This window comes from Meleagris gallopavo, chromosome 1, assembly GCF_905368555.1.
Source record: "Meleagris gallopavo chromosome 1, MGAL_WU_HG_1.1, whole genome shotgun sequence".
NCBI classification, from domain to species: Eukaryota; Metazoa; Chordata; class Aves; order Galliformes; family Phasianidae; genus Meleagris; species Meleagris gallopavo.
In genome coordinates, this window is record NC_139404.1 from 33,492,482 (window position 1) to 33,516,712 (window position 24,231).

Sequence of the window (24,231 nt, forward strand, 5' to 3'; positions counted from 1 at the left end):
AAGATCCCAGCTGTGGGGATAAAACTTACTCAACCAGCCTTGGTATCAGAGGAACATGGCAGGAATCATGCCAATTTTTGCATGATGCTCCAATGAGGACTTGGAAAGCTAAGTCTGAAATCTCTCCTGAAGGAAAGAAGACACAGAGCTAGATGCAACATCCAGGGAAGACACAGCAAAGCATTTTCAGGGACCTGTCAGAGCTCACCAGATAGAGATGACTTGGTCGGTGCTGCCCAGTTGAATTTCTGGAGTGCTTTTGACGGTGTCTCAGACCAAAGCCCCCAGAAGGTGTCATGAGATAAGGAGGTCCTCCGGTGGGTTTGTAACTGGTGACAGCTGTCCTGTTCTAGAAACGGTGTGTGTGTCATCAGCACTTGCAGTGAAAAGAGTTGACTAAGGCATTTTCAAGAGAGCTGCACTGTTCAAAATACTGATAACAATTGTAGGAATGGGGATTTATTATGACTTGGCAAAGTTTCCTAATATTAGGCAGCTCACAACTAAAGCCATTTGTGAAGAGGTTATTTTGATATCCGATGGCAGGTTGGTAGGATCATAGGTGAGAATCAATGTTGATAAACAAGAAGTGACACACAGAGGGAAAGAAAATGTGAAACATAATGAGGTATTTTGAATCAACCACTAGTATTATTCAGGAAGGAATGCCCTGATGATTATGGCTGATTCCTTGGCAGTATGGTCAAAAGGAGAAATGGACTATAAGCATCTTTTAGGAATGCTCTAGAGAACAAAACGGTAAACATTATACTTTTACAAGTCTAGTGTGCTCACGGCATGAATACTGAATTTAAGCCTGAGAAGCCTTCCTCAAAAAAACGCAGGTGATCCAGAAATCTGACTAGGGAAGATTCAGAGAAGGGAAAGAAAAAGAGTCAGAGGAATGGAGAGATCTGTAAAACAGAAGACTGCGTTTGGGACACCTCAAGTGGGCGCTGGGAAGCCTTTGAGAGACTTCAGACAGATTATTGCATTCAAAGCAAACAGAAAAGCAGTGTTTCACACAGCACATACAAAGTTGTACAGGGTGCTTGTTTCCGTGTCCATCTCCTCCCAGACAAGACACAGCACAGCAGTTACAAAACCCTACACCTAAACCTGCCTCCAGTTTCCCCGCTAAAGGTTCTTCCTGTACTCTTTTCCATATTTCCAGCCACAGGGTGGATGGCTGTGGATTGATCCACAGGGTACTGACTAGCTTTGGTCATCCAATTCCCAAAACCCAACCTTTTAAAAATTAATTTAGTTATCACGTTGTGGATGATATCCACTCCACATTGTGTTCGTTCCATAAGACTGTGATGAATGAATGACCCAGGAGAGAGCAGTATCAGCCAGAAACATGAGGAAGCTGATCTTGATGTTGCCTTTGTGGCATCATTTTGTGAGAAATGTTCAAATAGTCTAAAAACTAAAATGTTTCTTTAAAAACTATAAAACAAGTATGCAGAATGTAAGAGAAGACTCCTTGGGTGGATCAGAAAACACAATTTCCAAAAAACTTTTAGCAATGTGGGGAGACAAATGCAAACCACTTCACAACTATAGCCTTGAAGCTTGGGGTGTCCTGTTAGTTCCAGTGCCTTTTCAACTGTTATGTTGCACGGTGCAACAACTACTGTAAAAGTAGTGAAAAAAATTTATTTCTTAAGCTTTTTTGTTGTTGTTGTTAAAAATATAGTAGAATATTTATAGAAAGGACAAACAATGAAAATCTTGAAGAATGGTTTATTTAACACAGCACTAGACTGCTGCGTAAAGAGAATAATTGTGTAGTTTAAACATCTAGCATGTAAATTACTATGGAAACCAGATGTCACTTACACGACAAGGTGCCTTGTAACTCATCTCTGCTGAGCAATAAATTCCCCTTTTACTTCTTGGCAAAACTCTGAGAAACGTTCCTGCTGTTTTCTATCAGCAGATACAACAGATGGCTGGCACATGCCTGCTTTGCTAAGTGAAGTGGGATCTCTACAGCATTACTTTGATCCCTGGTGGCATGTCTACAACACTGAGATGCAAAATACCACAGCTGAACAGAATCTAAATATGAAAGGTTTGGAGCAATGCACTCGATACGTGAGCCCCCTGTCTGAAAATCATGCTCACAGTGTGTAAACATCTTCACATTCCACATTGGAATTTTAGTACAGAGGTCAGAAAACAAAGTATTTCCTCTGTTTGGTGACATGAAACCGCAGTGAAGGTACTACTGTAAGTCCCGGGAGCGCAGGTTTAGGCAATTGCCTTGACCCAATTTCCAGAACAGTCCCACTTTTATTAGGAAAATAAATGAATTGTGAGTATTACTCATTTTCTAAGCCTAAAAGGATCACTGGATCATCAGTGGTATGAATAAGATTTTTATGAAAAGTTTGGCAGTCACTCTGAAAAAAGCTTACTTTGAAGAAATGTATGTTTTGAAACCCACCATTCTTTGTTTTTCTTCTCATTTACCAAGCAAATAATAATGTTTGAAGGAAGCAAAGTTTTGTAACACTGCTGCCTTAGAATCTGCGGTTTATTAGCTTTCCTTAGGACAGGGAAACAAAACTCCTGGCATCATTGGGGTTCCATTTGATCTTCACAGTCAGGCTGTGACTCAGTAAAATAAGGTAATTTCAGAGATGCCATGGAGCTACTTGGAGTTGATGATCACATTGCTGAGACCAGCCCTAGCCTTCAAGGGCTGGAATTACCTAAATTCCCTGAGCTCCACTTCAAAATACAGAAATGCTGAAGAATATACTCATAGAATCATAGAATGCCCTGGGTTGAAAAGGACCACAATTATCATTGAGTTTCAACCCCCCTGCTATGTGCAGGGTCACCAGCCACCAGACCAGGCTGCCCAGAGCCACATCCAGCCTGGCCTTCAGTGCCTGCAGGGATGGGGCATCCACAGCCTCCTTGGGCAACCTGTTCCAGTGCGTCACCACCCTCTGAGTGAAAAACTTCCTCCTAATACCTAACCTAAACCTCCCCTGTCTCAGTTTAAAACCATTCCCCCTTGTCCTATCACTATCCACCCTTGTAAACAGCCGTTCCCCCTCCTGTTTATATGCGCCCTTCAAGTACTGGAAGACCACAGTGAGGTCTCCTCAGAGATACCTATGATATCTATCATCTCTCCCTAGGAGGTGGGCATCTTTTCACTTTGCTCATTGCTATCAGTAACTTTTTGCTCAAAAGTGACCCAGCCTTTCCCACAGGGACAGGTTCCCCTTATCTCTTGATGTCTGTGCTTTGTTGGCCAGAGGTGCTCCCAGGCTGAAAGCATTCCTTTGGCACTCAATCCCTTGGGCACACATGCACACCTCCTCTCTGAGGGCAGGACCACTCCTGCCCCACCACAAGAAGCATGCATCCAGCACCATATAGCTCACATGTGAAAACATAAAGTGCATAAGAAGGTAACGAACCCATTCTATGGTACTCTTGGCTTCTCATAACCTGCAACTTATCTTGACTTCACCAGAAAAAGCAGGGATTCAGCATCTGGAGACACATTTTGTTTATTGTTGGCTTATTTCTCCCTAATATCACCTAATATTTAATTAGGACTAATGAATTAAGGACTGAAGGCAACTGATGATTTACTTTGATAAACATTTTCTAATGAAAACAGCTTTAACTCTTTATAATACAGTTTTTCCACTTCAGTGTACAGAATCTGCCCTGAACACGTTACATTCAGCATAAGTTTCTGAACTGGAATATGGACATATACAGCAGTGCAAGACAGAGGAGTACTCTCACTCTCTGGGTTGGATTATTTACCAACCTACATTGCTATTTACCTCAGGAGCAGAATGCCCACGGGACATTTACACCCGCTGTGCACAGGTGCAGGCAGGGACACGAGGCAGGAGGGGCTCAGCACCACAAGATGGAGCAGCCACTGCTGGCTGCTGCCCACCTGCCCCTGCATTGTTGGTATCAGGGCTGGGAACTGGGTCATGGCATAGACATAATTGCTTTTTTTTCATCACTATGAGGGCAGTGAGGTGCTGGCATAGGCTGCGCAGAGAAGCTGTGGATGCCCCATCCCTGGTGGTGTTCAAGGACAGGTTGGATGGGGCTCTGGGCAGCCTGAGCTGGTGGGTGGCAACACTGACCATGGCAGGGGGTTGGAACTGGGTGGGCTTTAAGGTCTCTTCTAACCGAAGCCATTCTGTGATTCCCATATGCACTTAGAAGCCTGCTGTCTGCAGACCCAAAAGGGCTCTGGTTATTAATAGAGGACGTAGCACATACAAAGGCTGCTCTGAAAGAAATGCCTCCTATTTTGTTCTGTTGGCCCATGACATCAGAGGCGGATGATGGTGGTATGTCAGTAGAGGCTGAACCTTCCCACCAATATCCTGTTACATGTTGTTGCTGTGTGACAGATGGCAGCAGAGGGGCATTCTGACACAGTGGTGTCTGACATGGAAATGTGGATGAAACAAAGGTGTGTCACTGAACTCTTTTGTGCAGAAAAAAATGGCACTCACTGACATTCATTTGCTGAACGTTCATGGAGACCAAGCAGTGGATGTGAGCACAGTGATGCAGTGGGTGGTGCATTTCAGCAGTGATTACAGCAACAGTGGAGCACATCTGCTGGTGCTGATTTTTATGAGCGCGGCATGCAGGCTCTTGCTCATCTCTGGCAAAAACGCACAGCTAATGGTGGTGACTATGCTGAAAAACAATGTTCTGAAGCTGAGAATTTGCTCTATCAAATAGTGTTATTGTGCTCTTTGTACTTGTTGTAATTTAATAGGAGGCATTACTTTTGGAGTGACCTACTGTTGACAGCTCCAAAAGCCATGAAGTCCTAAAGAGATATCTTCAAATCTCCCATGGCACTGAGAGGTCAGAAGGACACAAGACACATGAATCTCAGAAGAAAGGGTTTCAGTTTTACTGAATAGAAAACAACTGTATGCCAGGTAATGCTGTATGCTTTACAGGAAGCAGCATAGTACTTTGATACCTTGTATGTCTTTATTCTGTCAAAGACTACTTCTGCTTTTGCTTTTTCTTTCCCTTCCTGCCCTCTCACCTCACCTGCCCTCTTTCTCCCATCCTTGCCCAGATCCCAGACAGAAGTGTTCCACCAGAGTAAGGTGGCACTTTCCTGAATGCTGGGGAACATCTAAATACCTTTATACTTAAAAACTAAACAGCGCAGAAATAAAACCTGTTAGCACCTACAGTCTCATTTCTTCTTTTTACGAAATACTGGAAATTCTAGAGAAATTATATTCTTTTTGCCACAAGGAATTGCTATCCTGTTCTACTTGCAACACTGCTGTGGGCACTTTCCAACTAAGATGCATAGAACTGGTATGTTGATGAGTGCTTTTGCCCTATGGGCTGCAAAAACACTCATGTTTTCTATTGTCCCTTCTCATCAGGTACAGGTTCAGGAAGAATAGGGGCAGTGATGATCTGCTTTCCATGGAGGATCAGGAGAACTGCAGGAGAACAGACAACTGTATTTGAATGTCTCTAAGAGACTGCAAAGTCCAACAGGTTTGTGCTGACAAAAATAGGTGATTTGTCTGGGGTGTGAAGTCCATCCTTTCTAACCCAACTCCTCAAACACTCGCAGGCTGGAGCTCCTTCCGTAGCTCAGTCTGAAATCCTGCACTTCACCTGCAGAGTTGTTTAAACACCCACTGCCATAGGACCAGACTGCCAAAGTTTGTAGTGAGTATACACAGAAATGGACTTGTAAAAATGGGATTATAAACTCTGCAATGCAAAGTCTCTCAATTTTAACACTTCCGAGACCCATAAATATCCACAAGACATCATGCTGTTGTAGGAATGGAGTTGTCTGTGATGTTACTTTAACCATGTACACGTTTACTTGCTAACTATCTTTGTTCCCACACTGCCTTAATTCAGCAGAGAGAAGGAGGGCTGGTTGATCAGCTTTGCCACAGCTCAAAGAGGTTTCTCCCCACGGGCTGCAGAAAGAGAACACATCTCCGCGCTGTCTCTCAGCCCACAACCCTTTGCAGTGAGGGCAGTGCCACGTTCTTTCTGCAGAGCCAGACGGAGCTCCTACAACTTGGAGCAATTCCCTCAGCCTCAGTGATGCCACTCCGTGCTCCCCTCCTTTTCTACAACACGGGGTGAAGCGCTTCCAGAACCCACAGCCAAACCCCAAGGGCCTCACACAGCATGGCAGAGCCAAGCAGATCCATCACCAGGAGGGGTTCTTTCACACAGCCAGAAACACAGCCATGGGGGTGAAGCTGCCATAGGCTGAATCACACACTCAGGTGTCACTGACTGTTTGAAGATACAGTTTCATCTTTACCCAGCTCTAATACATGGTATGTACTAAAATATAACAGCAGTGTTCAGCCTTGTAAAAACCAATCATTTTACCCCTGAGATTTTCTGTACCCATGCTAACCTAGGCTCACGTTCCAGCTTTACACGAAGGCTGCCAGCAGCGCAGCTACCTGCGTGCGCTCATGCAAACACATCGCGCACCCCTCGCTTTTTCAACAAAAGAATCCGCACGGAGATGCGTGGCTCTAAGCACAGTTTCACGATGAAAACCGGCACATTGAGGGTTACCTCTACTTACCGGCACCCTCGGCTCGCTGCGCACCGTGAGCGAACGGAGAGCGGCGGACGGCCCGCGCTGAGCGCCCGCACGCCGACGGAAGGTGCCCACACCCGCCCCGCCGGTACAGCCGCTCCGAGGCCGTCCCCGCATCTCAGCGCCCCGTCGGGCCGCACCGCCCGGCCCCGGGCTCTTCACCGGAGATGCCCCCGCCCGCACCTACCCGTCCGGTAGCTTGCCAGCTGAAGTTCATGGCGTGGATGCCGACGGGGATGGCCGGCATCCTCTGCTGAGCTTTCCTGAAGTCGTGAGTGAACGGGGCCATCTTCCCCTCGGACACGATCAGGATGTCCTCCTCGAAGCCTGCGGAGGGCATAGGGTGCGATGCGCGACGCCGGCACGGCTGCGGGAGCCCCACCGCCCTCCTTCCCTCCCTCTCGCCCGCTTACCGATGAGGACTCGGGCTTGCTGCGCGTCGATCCACAGGTAGAGCGTGTCGGGCTGCCGCGCCGCGGCCCGCACCCCGCACAGGCTGAGCGCCCCGCACAGCAGCGCCGCGCACAGCCGCCCCGCCGCGGCCATGCTCCGCGCCCGCCGCTGCCGCCTCGCTGCTGGCCCCGGCCCCGGCCCGCGCCGCTCCGCCGCCTCTGCCGCTGCGCGCCGCGCCGCCACCCGCGGGCGGGCGGGGACGGGCGGGGCGGGGCGGGGCGCGGCGGGGACCTCGCCCGCGGGAGTGCTCCTTCTGTATTCTTTCCTAAGAAAGTTTTCTGTTTGTTTGCTTGTTTTCTCAAAGCTGAAGCCAACCGGGATGGATAAAGTCTGAACGAACCCGAGTATCCCCGCGTGGCGCTCCGGCAGGAGTCGCGCCAGCTCACACGTGTGGAAACGATAGTGGCCGACTCCTTACTTCAGTTCTATTTTATTTTATTTTAGCTGAGCAGCTAACAACGATTCCCTCCAGGACCCGCGGCTCAGCACACGAGAAACACACACATTTCCCTAAGGCGTGCACGCATCACAGAATCCCGGAATCACAGAATGACCCGGGTTGGAAGGGACCTCAAGGACCATGAATCTCCAACTCCCCGCCACAGGCAGGGCCACCAACTTCCACGTTTAATACTAGACCGGGCTGCCCAGGGCCCCATCCAACCTGGCCTTGACGGGGCATCCACAGCCTCTCTGGGCAGCCTGTTCCAGCACGCATACATACTACACAAACTCACACACAGGAGAATGGAGCACCGCTCCGGATCGCAGCACCACTCCCGTGCCCCACTGCCCCGCTCACCCCAGTGACCGCCCCCGGCTCCCGGCGGCTCCCGGGACGAGGCTGCCCCCTGGCGGCCGCCATCCTCCTCCGAGCCGCTCCTTCGCGGCCCCCGACGCTTTCGCAGCTGCCCATCCGAGCGGCGGCACAATGACATTCTTTGTTGAAGCGCATTCTCTGCTACAAAACGCTGTTTTTCAACACACACAATCGCCACCATTTAGCTTTGCTTTCACCAGCGATTAACAAGAACCTGCATGTCGCGCTTGCAAACGTCTGCCCCAAAAGACGGCACGCATCACTTTACCCACTGAGGACTGCATCTCAAACATTGGAAATGTGGCCATTCCACGGGCTGTCATTTTTACTCAGGCTTGTAGTGGTGACACCACATCTTGTCAACAATAATGATGCAATCCAGGAAACCCACCTTCAGTTTGGTCAATAGTTCTTGCTATACATGCATAAGGGGTTCTTTATCATAGAATCATAGAACAGCCTGGGTTGAAAAGGACCACAATGTTCATCCAGTTTCAACTCCCCTATGTGCAGGGTCACCAACCACCAGACCAGGCTGCCCAGAGCCACATCCAGCCTGGCCTTGAATGCCTCCAGGGATGGGGCATCCACAGCCTCCTTGGGCAACCTGTTCCAGTGCTTCACCACACTCTGTGTGAAATGTTATGTTCCTTTATGAGCATTTATGGGACCCATCTGTGCAAATTTTGCCACCATCATTTCCAATGCATTGAAGCTGATATTCAGCTCCATACACCTTTGATTGAGATGCTCTTCATTTCATGGTATGGCAGCTGTACGTGGCTGTCTGGAACGTGGCTTGTCTCTCACATCCCTCTCTTATTCCATATTGCTTACAGTACAGCATTCCATTTTCTGTTCTGCTCCTTTTCCTGCTGCATTCGTGGCACACCCATTGCAGAGCATGGCACTGACAGACCTTTCGGGCGGCCCTGTGCAGAGCCAGGAGCTGGACTTTGTGATCCTTATGGGTCCCTTCAACCTTGGGGTATCCCATGATTCAATGGCTCCATGATTCTGTGATTCTAAACAGCCATGGACTAGGCTGGCTACCAAAAAGACAGGTGTGTGTGAAGCTGGTGCCTCACCTGCTGCTGGACTTAGAAAATGTATTGCACATGAGACAGGAGCTTGCAGAAATATTTAAGAAGAGAATATTTAATCTAGCAGAGAATACTTAATCTAGCAAACACATGCTGCTTTAATTATTATTATTATTTTTTTTACTGCACTTGTCATTATTTTAATAGATTGTAGTAAAGATAGACTTCAACGCCTTCATTTTTAAAGAAACACTCTTTTATCAACTCGTGACCAAATGGACCGTTGCTGCCTGCCTGAAGGCATCGGTTCCCCATCATCCTCCTGCTGACACCACCTCAGCCTCTGCCCAAAGGCTGCAAGTTCCATTTCCAGAGCCGATTTGGTGTTTGAGGGAAAGGTGTGAATCCTGGATTTAAAGCTGTCAGACCGAAGACATTGCCCACAAAGAAATGTGCATTTCTGGCTTTCAGTTTGACTGCATTTTTATCAATCATTTCTATGCATGTGAGCTATTGTTTCAGATTTTTCAAAACTTGATTGATTGGAAGTACATATTTACATATAATGAAAATTACACACTCTGAAAACAACTGAAAAAATGTAGTAAAAGGAATAGTTCAAATTAGTTCTATGTTGTCATATTTTATTGTACTGTTCCTAGTTATAAAATCCACAATTAGACAGATTAGATGGATGTTTTCAAGTTGCATTGAAGCATTGAGCTGTGAGATATTCCTGGGACATGTTCATATTGAAGTATATGCATAGAAAACCATTCCCTTGCATGTCCCAGAACTTCAGCATTTATACAGGGCTGTGCAGTGGCTCTCACTGAGCACAGCAGATGCTGGATTTCCATGTGATTTGATGGAGAAGTGCAGGTCTCAGGGAGTATCTTATAGCAAGCAGTTACTGCAGAGGAAGAAAAGAGACATCCTCTGTGCTGTCAGTGATAGGAGGTGCAATCTGTTCTCACACACTGTTACACATCAGAAGCATTACATGGAGAAGGGATGGCAGAGACATCCCCAAATGAGGCAAATCTTCAGTCAAAGACCATACTTCTCTGAGTGAAATCAGAGTCTGACATGAGAGGCAAACTTCAGTAGTCCGGTCTATGTTAGATTCAGGACCCTGTGAGGCTGCTAGTAATGTTAATTTTCCTATTTCTGCATCAACTCACTCTCTTCTAGCTCTTTTCTTACTGCCTCTGTTACTTCAATCTGTCTGGGTTTAACAGCCTCCTTCAGTCCTGCAGAGGAGTACTGGAGGGAAAGTCAGATGATCCTGGCAAAGTGAAAAATAAAAGGGGAGAAAGAGAGAAGAGCAGAAGTGAGGAAGTTTGTACCTTAGAAATGGCAAAGAACATAGAGTGCTGACAGTGATTCATAGAATCATAGAATGGCTTGAGTTGGAAGGGATCTTAAAGCCCGCCCAGTTCCATCCCCACTGCAGTGGGCTGGTTGCTATCCACCAGGTCAGGCAGCCCATCTGACCTGGCCTTGAACACCTCCAGGGACGGGGCATCCACAGCTCCCCTGGGCAGACTGTGCCAATGCCTCATCGCCCTCCAAGTAAAGAATTGCTTCCTAACATCTAGCCTAATTCATCCTTTGGAAATTATTATTGTGCTGTACTAAAGTGGAAAAAAAGTCTGTTTTATGCAAATTGCTCTACTTACAACATCAGCTTCAGACAGTTGAATATCTACATATTCTGGAGGAGATAGTGGGCAGACGCGATAATTATTGATCTCTGAAAAGGAGTAAAATGTGTGAGAACTGTGATTTGTGGCTGAATGTAGCTGCCCTAAGGGCTCCAATGCTCATCTCATACACAGGAGAGTAAGAGCTCAGCTTCTGCAACCCTGAGATTGTGCAAGTTTCATTGGTCTGTGACTTACTTAGCAAGAAAGCTTTATTGCTTGCAAAGTCAAGGTTAAAACTAATCACATTGTTAACATTTCACAGAGATAGAATCAAAAAGCATACTGAAAGCTTTTAGGAGCATTCTCAGAAAACTGTAGCTGATGTCTGAGAAGTCTGTCACCTTAATATGGCCTTGGGAGCAGAATACAATTTACATTGTCCACCCGTGATAAGGAAGGACAGACATGGGGGGGGTTACAGATGCCACAGCCTCAGATCATGCCTTGCATATGGTATAGAATGTGTGAACAGCAAAGTAGGAAAAGATCATCTTAGGCCATACGTTTCCCTCTGGCATCAAACAGCACAAGAGAAGGAAATAATCCCAAATCAGGTGGTTTCCAAACCATTTTGGGCAGTGCAAAGGGAAGGGCTGCATAGCTCCATTCACACCTCTGTCACACCTTCCACACTGTGCAAGGCAGCAGGGCAGCCAGGCAGCAGGGCCTTGGCACAGAGCTGCAGCAGCACACAGGCCAGGTGTGGGGATACCATCCAGGCCAGGCAGTGGTAAAGCCAGCATTGCCAAATGGGCAGCCCTGCCTGTCTCGCTGCTCATCCTGTTAACACAAGATGCAGGTGCTGCTGAGACCACGTCCCAGGCACCTCCCAACTAAACCAGAGAGTGGCAGACATGGAACGTGGAACAGGGCTACCTGTGTCCTGGGTTTGTGTGGGTTTTGGGTGGTTCATATGGCAGTGGGAGAGCTGCTGATGTCTCTGCTCTTCCTTTCCTGTCATGTTACTTTTTCTTCTTTTTTTTTCTTTCTGTAATTCTGCAGTGCAGAATTATCCCTGCAAATTATGCCTTTATCCCTGCAGCAAAACCTCTCAGGTTCCCTAGTTTTGCTGCTTTCCTCACTGTGCAGTCAGAAAGACGGGAATGCATGACTGAGATATCTTCAAGGAGTGTTTTCTAGGAGTTCCAGTCAAGACCCATGTGCTGAAGTAGATCTGGAGCCCACAGCACAAGAACAAGAGCTGTTGGAGAGGGTCCAGAGGAGGGCCATGAAGATGATCAGAGGGCTGGAGCACCTCTCTTATCAAGAAAGGCTGAGGGAGCTGAGCTTGTTTAGCTTGGAGAAAAGAAGGCTCTGGGGAGACCTCATTGCAGCTTTCCAGTACTTGAACGTAGCTAATGAACAGAAGGGATACCAACTTTTTACGTGGTCTGATAGGACAAGGAGGAATGGCTTTAAATTGAAAGAGAGGGTGTTTAGGTTAGACATTAGGTGGAAATTCTTTAATCAGAGGATGGTGAGGCACTGGCACAGGCTGCCCAGAGAAGCTGTGCGTGCCCCATCCCTGGAGGTGCTCAAGGACAAATTGAGTGGGATTCTGTGCAGCCTGAGCGGGTTGGGTGGCAACCAGCCCATGGCAGAGGCTTGGAAGTGCCTTCCACCTCTAAGCCATTCTGTGATTATATGATACATTGAACTACAGACAAAGCCAAATGGAGGAAAAAATTAACACAATGAAGTCATCTGAACCAGTAAAGAACTATGCCACGAAAATAATGAACTCATAATTAGGGCCTATTACATTCCTAACCATGGAAAATTCTTCCTCCAGCAAATTATTTTCTTCCAGAGAAGTTTTAATTCCCGTTTCCCAGGCATCCACGTATCACTCCTTGTTTTCTATCTCATAGCACTTCTAGAAATTGCTAAGCTTAATTTCCCCACAGGACGGAATGCATCGCTCAGTGACTTTCTGCTGCAGCATTACTTGGAGAGAAGCAGACCAAGAAGGGGTTTTCATGTTGGAGGAGGCAAAGAGAATCAAAATATCTGCACTGAGGACAAAGGCTTTGCAGTCCTTTGGGGATGAAGGGCAAAGAGCTGGAGAACCAAATGCCAAGGGCTTTGATCCTGACATTCAGGGAAGAAAGCCAGAGGAAGAAATGCAGTGCCAGACGCAGGAGGACAGGGTGTCAGCAAGTTCAAAAAGCACAAAAGGATCCAATCAGCAAGAGGATAGGACATGCCTGGCATTGAACACAGTAGCTACAACACTTTTTAATCACATTAACCTTCTTTCACATTTATTCAATGACACGTCTGAAAATTATCTAACCAAAATAGAGTATTCTGAGAAAAGAACAGACTACTGAATCTCTGCAGAGGTCTGGCACTGCTTCCTGCTGAAGTCAGTGGATATAGCAGGGGACCAGGGCTGTGACTGCAGCAGGCAGTGAGAGCAGGTGCCTGAGTGATGCATAAAGGGACTTGCACCTCTCAGAGTGCTCAGCTCTGGGTTTTTTCCTTGTTTTAATTCCTGGAGAAGGTTTGTGCAGTAGCCAAGACACAGGAACCTTGTTTCTCCATGCAGAGAACAAGCAAGACCCTTTTTGGGTCCAAACTACACAGGCAGCACCTGAAGTGAGCACAGCAATCTCTGTACATGTGTATTAATGTGTTGATGTTGTCCTTCTTGCAGAGCATGGTGCTGACTTGCAAAGTTCCTCTTGCACTCAGTAGCCCCAGTGAGGACTGTGGCTTTACCAAACAGGCTGAGCAGAGTGGGGAATCAGGTAACTCCAGCGAAGAAACCTAAAGACTCAGTGAAGGGGATGATGGAGGATCTGGAATTTGTGTGTGTTCTCAGCAACAGATATCAGATGCAGTACTACAGCATTACCAGGTGTCAAAAGGAGAAGAAATAATGACAAATTGTGGAGCAGTTGGAAGATAAAACTAAATTTTGAGAGCAATGGTGGATAAAGAAAGTGTTAAAATATATACATGCCTGTAACGGTACTTAGTGACTTTTGTCTGGGATGAGTTTTTCAGAAAATCCTGACAACTGCAAATAGATTTAAAAGGGTCCAGACTTCAGTTAGCAGAAGGATGAGGGAACTTGTGTAGCCAACTCAATGTCAATACGAATGATGTAAAATGATGCAAAAAGTGCTGAATTGTGCATAGTAAATCAGCTCCTAAGGGAAGGACTAAGGATTAATATGTCCTAAAGCATGGCTTTAAATGATAATTAAAATAGGAAATGCTCCAGAGAGTTAGTAAAATAAGCCATGGAAAGCAAAGATGTGTTATAAAAGAAACCCCAAACCAAATTACAAGACAGTGATATGATATACATGTCAATGTTGTGCAAAATATACGGAAGCAATTGAAGTACTTATAGTTTTCACAGAACAATTCTGCTTCCTTTATATATTTATTTTCTTTCACAAGATCAAAGTCGGTCCAGATGTATCTAAGAATGGACATGTGGTTGTCCTTGAGCTGAGGATCCGCAAAGGAACATGGAAACCGTGCCCGGGTAAGAGATGATATTGTTTTGACTGAGATTACACTAAATTCTCAATGCCAGAGAGTTTTAAACATTTTATAAAAAAGGTCGGAGTGTATTTTCTAAATTTTATATGCTAATTTACATATGTAATATATAGATTTAACAATCGATTCAAAGGTACCATTTTGATCAACATAGCTGGCTAAGCTACTGCTGTCTAATTGGATATTTATGGATTGTCTTTCATATGAATATAACAAATGGCAAATGTACACTAAGCTGAAAATGTACATGTAGGATTTTGAAAATTTGTGTGCGAGTAATTAATAATGGTTATTATAATTTTTAGCTGGAAAGGTTTCCATCCTGTATCTTTCTGGATGAATTTCCAATTAATTTCAGTTAGATTTGTGATTAGTTTCTAGGAAGTGGTCTTCTATACATCTGAACTTGAACATCTAGAACATCATGAACAGCTGCAAAGGTCTCATTAGAAAGCTTAGCTTGCACATCTTCTCTGTGTTACTATCTGAGCTTGTCACAGAGTTAATTCAGTTTTCCTAGTCACAAACCCACAATACAAGGCCTGTAATCTCATCTGTTCTCTTCTTGTCTCCCTATCTTACTTCAACTGTTACATATTTTTTGCTGTTAACAAGGCTATTCACTCTAAAAATCTTCCTTTCATGATCTAACACTTTCCCATTCAGCTCTTCCGTCTGTGCCTGTTTCAGCACATCTCTAAGGGTCCAATTATATCTACCCACTTTGTTTCTGATTATGTTATGACAACTTTTTAAATTACATGGTTACATACTGGGTTTTTTTTTTCCTCTGGATTGAGTAGTCAACTGGCATTTTATTTTTTGGCTGACTGACTCTGCAACACAGAACATTTTCTTTTGGTACATCTTCTGTTTGTTTATAGCATATAATAGCAGTTATCTTGCATTTAATTCCATATAATTTTCAGTTTCATTTTCTCTAACAAGAATACCATTCACAGTAACCAAGGTATCATTCTCTAAAATATCCAGCAAGTCAAGGACCAAGAATGGGCTGGGAAAGCACTGGAATGGAATTGCTACTTTACTCTTCTACAACATTTTCCATCTTCGTTCTTAGAGGACTTTCACAAAGATGAATCATTATTTCCGTTTGCCTGTAGGAGAAACTGAGTCACCTGAAGAGGAAGTGATTTGCCACACAGCAAGGCAGTGGATGCCAGGGGCGAAGTACAGGTCTCTTTGCTTTCCCTCTGGTGTCCTCATGGCATGAGCTCAGTTCACATCTCTGTTCACAGTTCACAGCTGTCTTTATGACCCCAGGTGAGTCATTTGGGTCCTTTATGCCGCTAACACTGGAGTGTTTGCTCAATTTAAGCACTTTTTAAAGATTACTCATAGTACTTAAGACAATAAGAAACAGAAATGTGTAAGAAGTTACCCTTACCCTGCCCTGTACCTTAGTTCTCTATCCGCAAAACTGAGTATTAATTTGTCTCTTATCCCACTGCAGATTGCTTTGACTATTTTGGGTTGAGAGGGCAGAAAGCTATTTTGTTCTCATTTCTCACACTGCTCAGACCAGAACTCTCTGAATAGCCTCCCCTGTACAGTGGCCACAGTGGAGGAGTAGTTAGTTTTTTTCTCCTTGGTTCTTTGTAGAGGAGATTTGGTTGTTCAGAGCACTGTTACATTTGACAACGTTTTATTTTTCATACTGTAATTGCTTTTTTTTTTCCCTGGAAATTTTTCACAAATACTAATTTTAGCACGAAAAGCCTTTGTCCACAGCTGATGAACAGTGATAAGTTAGAGGAGATTCTGTCGTGTTACTCAGAGTGTGTGTGATTAGGTTTGCTACTGGTCTCCAATTTTTCAGTTATGCAAGTATTGTTTTCCTTTTCCATAGGCACAACTGGAGCACAACTGGAGCACAACTGTTTGCAGCATGGATGAAGTCGTGAGAGGATTATTCACGCTTTCATCTACTGCTCCCCTTGCAGTGGGGATGGAGAGCAGAATCACAGCTTTTTTCCCCTGCCTTCTCTCACTCCAGCTGCACAGGGAGCTTCTCTAACAATTTCCTCTAGATTTTCTTGAATCATCAGCTCTACGCTGTCTTACAGAGCTTTCTGTGTTACATCTTCAGCAACCACTTCAGTATTTGCTTTCTAACTTACTGTGTGTTTTGCCATTGCTATTCTGCTGTTCCCTCTCCTTTCTTCTATTCTTTTTACCTTCTTTCTTTTTTTTATACAATTTCCCATATTCCTACTGTTTTATCCTTGTTTCTACTCTATGTGGATTTTTTTGTGTATATCTGTGTTGGATTTTTTTTTTCTCGTATATTTTATGCTTCTCTTCCACAAGAAAAGAGATCTATTCCACTCCAGCCCAATTTCAGTCTCAAGAAGGTGAGCTGGAGATAAGGCAGAAAGCGTTGGGATTGCTCCTGTCTGGTTCTATACAGGGAGAGGAGTAGGGCTTTCCTGCTGTGTCGATTTCCCAGAAGTATTATTGGAGCTGGTCCAACAGTTTACAGTAAAAGGACTTCAGTTCTAATGCAAGTTCAATAAGATTTTTCAGATCACATATAATAAGCTAAATGGCTCATCAGATGTGTCTCTGGTCTGAAAAATTACATAAAAACTTTGGCCAGGATGCTGCATGGCACACAGTGAACTTGAAAGATCTGGCCTTTATATGAAACCTCACACAAGGGGAAAAGGGAGATCTTTGGCCTGTAGCGACCATGCAGAGATAAGAACAAATGGCCCCGTAACTGGAGGATATTCCTATGGATATTCCAGGCCTTCAGATGCTGGGCATCCTTAGCTCCATTCTCCAACCAAGACACTCACTGGTCCTCTCTGCCACGCAGAACCCGAACATAGGCCAACAGAGCAGGCATATAGAGTTGAGCAGTGCAAAGGAGGAATGTGGCCTACTCTTGGGCCAGCTGCCATGTCATACCCCAGAAGCTGAAGGGTAAGCAGTGACAAAGGAAAACCTCCAATGTGCCACTCTGTGTAGATGGGAATTGAGTGCAGTGATGTTGTCTATACACGGCAGACAACCGGAATGTTCAGTGCATGCTGGATACTCCCATGATGTGACACAGAAGCTTTGGTTCAGGTAGAACTAAGATGTTTTTAGAGTGGAGATGTGGATAACTTACCACTAGGCCAAAATCATCTGTTGTGATGATCCCCTAAATGTTCTTAATTTTTATGAGAAAACAAAGTCATATAAATGCAGCACGTATTTGGAGTAGGAATGGTAGTTCTTAGAGCCAGTGGGACTTCACTCCCCTTGCCTGTGAGTCATTCTTAAGGAAGTTCCTTCTCCCTCTACGGGAGAAATTTTCTATGTGCAATTATTGACAGAGAAAATTGCACAGCATAAGAAAATCTAAGTACGCAAGGCCCACACCACTGAGCACTAGCAACAAAAGAATTGATTCAGTACTCAATAAAAAGCTGAAAGCGGGAGACCGATTTGTTTGTGGCAGTCTGTGCTGCTGAGATGAAAAGAGGTTCTGTAGAAACGTGGGTTTTGTTAAGGACTGCTGGCTTCCTGCCTTCATATCTTGCATGCAGTTCTGATGGAAGGTCATGGAGGCAAATGTGTATTCTAGAGATAAGGAATAACTACTCCTGTGTTATGGGTACAAGAGAGCAATTAAACTGGCAGAAGCCTTCACCTACAGTAGCGCTGATAGTTATTTAGAACACACTGAATTTAGTGCTTTGCTTATTTATTGAATAAAGTGAAATCTGAGCCTTTTGGCACAAGAAAAGCATTACACAATTAGCCTTAAAATGAAAACATAAGAAGTAAAGTTCATTCATTCTGTACCATGAATGATGGCTCTTCTTTTAAAGGTTATTAAATGAATGAAATAAGTTTTCAAGACATTCACAATAAATCAAAGTCAGAGATGGAACTGTAAACAGTGAGCTCTTTGTGGCTATGACTACACCGCTCTTTACATTGCTGCCAAACACTATCAAAGTCGCAGGCTAAAGTGCTGTGTCTGCCCCTACATTAGAGGATGTTCAGGACATCATCAAAATATCTCCTTAGGTTTATTCAACATATCTGCATCCCACGAGGTTGTGAGAGAGCAAGAAAGGTACAAGAGTGTAGGTAATGAGGCATCTCTAAGCATTCAGTGCTCTGTCAATTTCAGGGTGATGGGATCCCAATATCCTCCAGTGGTTAAGGATGCCTCTCTAGCTTTTATGTTTCACAGAATCACAGAATCACAGAATGGCCCATTCCAACAGAATGGTTGGAAGGGACCTCAAGGATCACGAATCTACAACTTCCTGCCACAGGCAGGGCCATTCACTTTTAATATTAGACCAGGCTGCCCAGGGCCCCATCCAACCCGGCCTTGAACACCTCCAGGGACGGGGCACCCACAGCCTCTCTGGGCAGCCTGTTCCAGCACCTCACCACTCTCATAGTAAAGAACTTGAAAGTTTCCCCAGTCCTTGAAAGCAATAGAAGAAGTACTCAATAGAAGGAAAGTAAATGCTCACATGCATGTACAAAAACAACTGCTGATTCTGGACCACAAATATGTGTTACACATTAGCAGAGCTTCTATATGCTAAGAGAAGTCAAACAGTATGAAAAATACGCTGTCTGATTACTAAGATCAGCTTCATTTTTTCCTTTTCAAATTTAACTGGAATACTCAGGAGATAACCCACTGCAGTGATTTAAAGAATGAATGGCACAATCCATTAGTCATCCACTTTAAATGTATGTTACAGCATCCAATAGTCTTGTACAGCAACAATTACTTTGAGACATAAGACAACAGGGCAAGAAAGCTTTAGCGGCCAGCAGCTGACTGACTGTTTTGTACTGCAAGAGATTTATTCTTTCTTTGTGAATAGCTTTGAGGTGTCTTACGATAGCTGGTGTACTTTAACCTCAGTTCCTGGGGAGCTGGACAGTCTGGATGCTCAGACTTACAAGCGAAGATTGTTCCCTTTTAGAGACAAGAGGTGCACAGTCATAGCAAGTTATCACACACTTTGTGGGAGCTGCTATGAGACTCATAGGCAAGCACTGCAATGTGGAGACAGTGGCCTCTTTCTGAGATGAAGACATCTAACACGCTGTGCTCACACAGAGCAAGCAGTCCAGCACCAAGTGGGAAGTACAAGCATTAGACTCTTTGTGGGTGCCCTTATCTCACCCACAAACCAGCAGCAATCCAAAGGCAAGCGATGGCATAGGTCTTTTAAATATTAATAGGGTGCCCTCAGGAAACAAAAGCATATCAGCAGAAGATGTATCAGCAAAATGCGAAGTTGCAGTAAAAGACATGCTAAACCTAGAAAGGCAAACTGTCATTCAGAGAGTCTGAATAAAATTCATAGACGTCACACAAACTTGAAATCAGGAAAGAAAGATAAAAGCAGTATTAAGATATTACTTCAAATCCCAGGCCCAATGAGGTTGGTAGGAACATGACTGCTGACTTGCACAAAAACACAATTTCACTAGATGGAAGAACCAGAGATTTCCTTAGAACGTCAATTCTTAAAGATGAGAGGAAAATTCAAAATACCTTGTTCAAAAAACCAACAGCCAATTTTTTTCCCAAAGAATGAACTCCACAGTCCCTGCAGTCATTATCTTTAAAAGATTATCTTTGTTTGGCATCTGCTGAAAAAATCTGCTACCTGGAGATCCTGATACAAATCTATAGTGATAAACAAACATGGAGATCTGGGACTGGTAGTATCCCTACTTTAGTATCAACCAGGAGACATACTTTTGAAACATTTCAAAATGTTTTGGCACACATTTTCAAGGACGACTTGGAATATACAGACTTTTCAGTTAGTTGCTCTGTGCATATGCACTATATAGTTCTGCAGGAGGTGATTAATTTGTTGACAATTTAGAGTATTTACTGCCTTCCTGCTGCCAAGTAAACAGGTTTGTAGACTAATTAATGACCTCGCTGTTATAAAAAGCTGGAACATCTGAGTAATACTGATAAAATCAAGGGATCTACAGTTCTAGGACAGCACACACTCATCTCATAAAAGGAAGGTGTCAGTGTGTAGCCAGAAATGCACTTGTCCCACTGTTATCAGACCTGGGACTTATTGCAGGTGCTTTGGGCAGTGCCATAGGCAGCAGGAGGTAAGCACTGAGTGTGGGGGCATATTCAGGGATCAGCTCAAAGGGATGCTGGAAGGCTTGGGCTGCTCACACTGAAGAGAAGGGGTGGAATATTGGAAGCATTTCTCATGGCATTTGGAATATCAGTTAGCTACTTTCAGGTGGGGAGAGAAGTCAGTGGGTGCATTTATGTTAGTGGTTTAATGTACAGTAGAATTGATTTTGAAGGTAATCTTCAGTACACACAGAGCTCAGTGTGTTGCTCCAAAGCACACTGTTGCATGTGAAATGGTTCCCCTGCATGTGGAATGCAGCAGCACCAACAGAGTAACCCAGTAACAGACCCCGCAGCTTCAGAAAGGTTATGTTAAAGGAGGCTGAGATCAGATGGTTGGCTCTGTGCTTCCAGGTGTGGTTGGTCAGAAATGAAGGGTGGAGTACAGCAGTTAATCATCACAATTCATCATAATTATGAAGGATGGTTTCATGACATTCTTCTAGCTCTGCTTGGCTCAGCCTTCAGCACACAGCTACAGTCATCTGAACTCCTGCTCTGCAAACGTTCCTCCACGACTGAGCTTAGCAGCTTCAGTTCTGACATTAGCAGGCCACATCCCTCACTGCAGCAGACCTAGAGCAGAAAACGTACACCTACTCTTACCACCAGATCCTGCTTCTGCACCACTGTGTGTGCACTCCTACAAGGGCAATTACAGTTAGATTGAAATGGAAACAGTGCTGTCTTTACAGCGTTTTCATCAGTGGATAGGCCAAGAGTTTGCCATTTGGGATGGACAGACGGAGGCACGCAGGTCAGAAAGGGACTTTGCAGGCTCCACATGAGGCCTGCATGCAAAGGGGCAATCAGGAGGGCTGGCACATGCCCCATGCTGAGAAATGCCAGTTGGCACAACCATTCTGACAAACACCCAGCTGATAAACACACGTTGATGTATGTCATTAGTTTTCATGGTTCTAAATTTGAGACAGCATATTTTCTTAAAGAAAACAACATCTCCAGGCAATGGTGAACCTAAGGAGAGTGATGCTCAGGGCACATCTTCCAGGAGCACTCACTGCTGAGTGTATCACAGCAACATCTCCTCACAGCGCTGCCTGTCTTTCTACAAGAGGAGAGCCCAGCCAGGGGTGAGGAGCGGCTGGGTAGGAAGGAGCAGACGGCTGACACCAAGCGATCAGGTGGGGTCTGGGTGCATTCAATGTTGTGACTGGAAAGCGGCGTTAGGAGACGTTCAGCGCTCGATCCGAGAGAGATGCGCTGAAGCCTCGCCCTGCAGCGCCTTTCAGGGGTCCCTACTGCAGTCCAACCAGCTCCTGCCCCCGACCTCCTCCCACATTGGCCGCTGACGGGAACCGGCCACCCCACTCCCCTGCCCCGGGTGCGGCGCAGCGCAGGGCGGGCAGGGCAGGGCAGGGCAGGGCAGGACGGCTCGCGGAGCGCCGGAGACGCGGCCGTGCCGGGGCCGGGCGGCGCCTGGGGGTGACGGGCGGGTCTAGGCCACAGCCGAGTGCGCACGCGTCAGTTCCGGCGGGGAGCGCGGCGCGGCGCGTGGGTAGGAAACGCCGCGGCGGCGGGGGAGCGGAAAATGGCGGCGGCCGCGCAGCTCACGGATGAGGAGCTCTTCTCGGAGCTGAGGCGCTTTGGCTTCTCTCCGGGGCCGGTCACCGAGAGCACCCGACCCGTCTACCTGAAGAAGCTGAAGAAGCTGCGCGAGGAGGAGCGGGCCGGGGCCCGCGGCGGCGCCAACAAGACCCGGAACAGCAACAACAATAACACGGCGGCCGGAGGCGGCGGCGCCGGGAGAGCGGGCGCGGGCGGGCGGCTGGCGGGCGCCGAGCACCCCTGTCTCCCCGGGGCCGCCGCCGGCGGGCGGAGCCGCGCAGCACCCCCTGCCGGGGGCGGCAAAGTGCTGCTGGGCTTCAGCTCGGACGAGTCGGACGCGGAGGCCGGCCCTCGCGGCCAGGCCGGCGGCAGGAGGGAGCGGGCTTCGCCCCTCTTCCGCGGTGCGAGGCCCGGCGGCGGCGGCACGGCGCCCCCGGAGGAGGCGGCCCGGCGGAAGCCCGGCGCCTGGTGGGAGGCGGCGGCGGCCCGTAGAGCGGCTCCAGGCACCTGGGAGCGCGGGGACGGCGGCGAGGAGGAAAACGACGGCGCGGAGGAGGAGGAGGAGAAGGGCGAGCAGCGGCGGTGGAAGAACCGGACCGTGAACGGCAGCCGGCTGCTCGCCTGCGGCGGGGACAAGTACTCCGACTCGGAGGAAGAGGAGGCGACAGCCCGGCAGCAGGTACCGAGGGAGGAACCGGCGGCCCGCCGGCCCAGGCGGAGCCTCGGCAAGTCCGCTCCGTTCACAGCGAGCAGATGCGCTGCGGCCGGCGCTGGCGCGATGGAGACGGCTCGGGAGAGGGCCGGCGGGGGCTGCGGTACTGGCGCGGCCGTCGCGACTGATGGGGCGGCGGGGGCGGCCGCTGCCGGGAGCCGAGACGGGGGCGGGAGACGCGAGGAGACGGCGGCGGCGGAGGCAAGATGCGAGAGACCGGAGCCGGGTCCCGCAGGCCCCCGGTATCGCCTCGGCCCGGCCAGGAGAGCCCCTGCGGCACCGCCCACGGACGCGGACGGCGGTGACGGCGCCAAGCCCCCGGGCGCCGCCAGGAAGGCCACCGACAACCACGTCCTCGGCGGGGCCGCCGGCAGCCACGGCGCCGAGCCCAGGATCTATTCCGCTACCAACAGCCTCCCCCCGGGCGGGAGCGCCTCCCTCAGACTCAACCACTCCAATCATACGGGTTCAAATCACGCCTACCTGAAAAACACCTACAAGAAGAATCTCTCCGAGCCCGAGGAGGAGCTTCTCCAACAGTTCAAAAGAGAGGAGGTATCCACCACTGGAGGCTTCAGTGCACATTACCTGTCCATGTTCCTCTTAACTGCTGCATGCTTGTTCTTTCTGATACTGGGATTCACATACCTGAGAATGAGAGGTTCTGGAGTAGCTGAGGATGTGGGAGCCAACAGTAAGTATTAGGTCAAGGGGAAGGGACAGTTAATTTCTGCAACGGGATGTACTGCTGCTAATCCAACTCTGCGTTCTCAGGCAGTCTGTGCTGCACAGTTTGGGGTCCTGCTGTTCTGTAAATTTCTCATTTAGGATGGAGCACACAGAAACAGACTGGCCTTCCAAAAGTGATGTAGTGAAGCTTGCTAGACATCTGGGGATAAACCCGTATCCTGGTTATTCTCTGCTGTAATCTGTTGATACCTTGTTTTCTAGCACGTTTTCTTCACAAAGCAATTTCATGTTTTGTTCAGTCTAGAAGATGCATGGTTAATAGACAATCGACGAGGTAAGGCTTTTACGCATTTCAGAGAAGATGCACATTTGGATACCTGGGATTCTTGCAGGGTGAAGGTTCCGCTATAGTTGTTAAGTGATTAAGCAGGTTGTCTTTGGGGTTGTGTATTGAGGCAAGGGGAGGATGCTAGGCTGAGGTGTTTTTTCAGTGCTAAACAAACTTTGTGCAGACTTTGGACCTGTTATGTATTATTTTCTAATATGTGCTTTTCTTATATATTTAGAATGAGAATGTGATTATACACTAAATACTGTTGTGTTGCAGCTTGATTTTCACGGCTTTTTTTTTTTTTTAATCCTATATTACTTGGGGTATCTTTAATACAAGGAAGCAACTTTTTGGAATGGATGTAGAAAGTACCATTTTCTATTCACAAAACATGTGGAGATGGAAGTGTACCATTTCCAACTAAGGAGGCAATAATATCAGAATGGAAAATCATGTCATTGCTCGTTGGGAGCAATGCAAAATTGTTTGAAAAGCCGGTTTTGGGATGTGAGACCATTAGAGGGTTCTTGGAGATTCACAGAATGGCCTGGGTTGAAAAGGACCACAATGATGATCTAGTTT

At 46.7% G+C, this 24,231-nt stretch overlaps 2 protein-coding genes across 6 annotated transcripts in view; one reads left to right on the forward strand and one right to left on the reverse strand.

Annotated features, from left to right (window-relative positions):
• WIF1 (Wnt inhibitory factor 1) overlaps nt 1-7,292 on the reverse strand; it is a 41,694-nt gene extending 34,402 nt beyond the window's left edge. The window contains exons 1-2 of one of the 2 annotated variants that reach the window (XM_085220583.1): nt 7,048-7,292; nt 6,822-6,961 (exon numbers count right to left, since the gene is read on the reverse strand). In XM_085220583.1, the coding sequence (XP_085076709.1) occupies nt 6,822-6,961; nt 7,048-7,180 (273 nt within the window). In that variant the 5' untranslated portion in view covers nt 7,181-7,292. The remainder of the gene's footprint in view (nt 1-6,821; nt 6,962-7,047) is intronic. The other variant, XM_085220575.1, reaches the window with a different exon arrangement.
• Nucleotides 7,293-21,805: 14,513 nt separating this feature from the next.
• Nucleotides 21,806-24,231, forward strand: part of LEMD3 (LEM domain containing 3) — a 48,936-nt gene continuing 46,510 nt past the window's right edge. For all 4 annotated transcript variants that reach the window (XR_014882375.1, XM_019611253.2, XM_085220557.1 and 1 more), the window contains exon 1: nt 21,806-23,322. Coding sequence is in view for 3 of the 4 variants with exons in the window: in XM_019611253.2 (XP_019466798.2) it covers nt 21,900-23,322 (1,423 nt within the window). In the remaining variant the exon portion in view is untranslated. The remainder of the gene's footprint in view (nt 23,323-24,231) is intronic.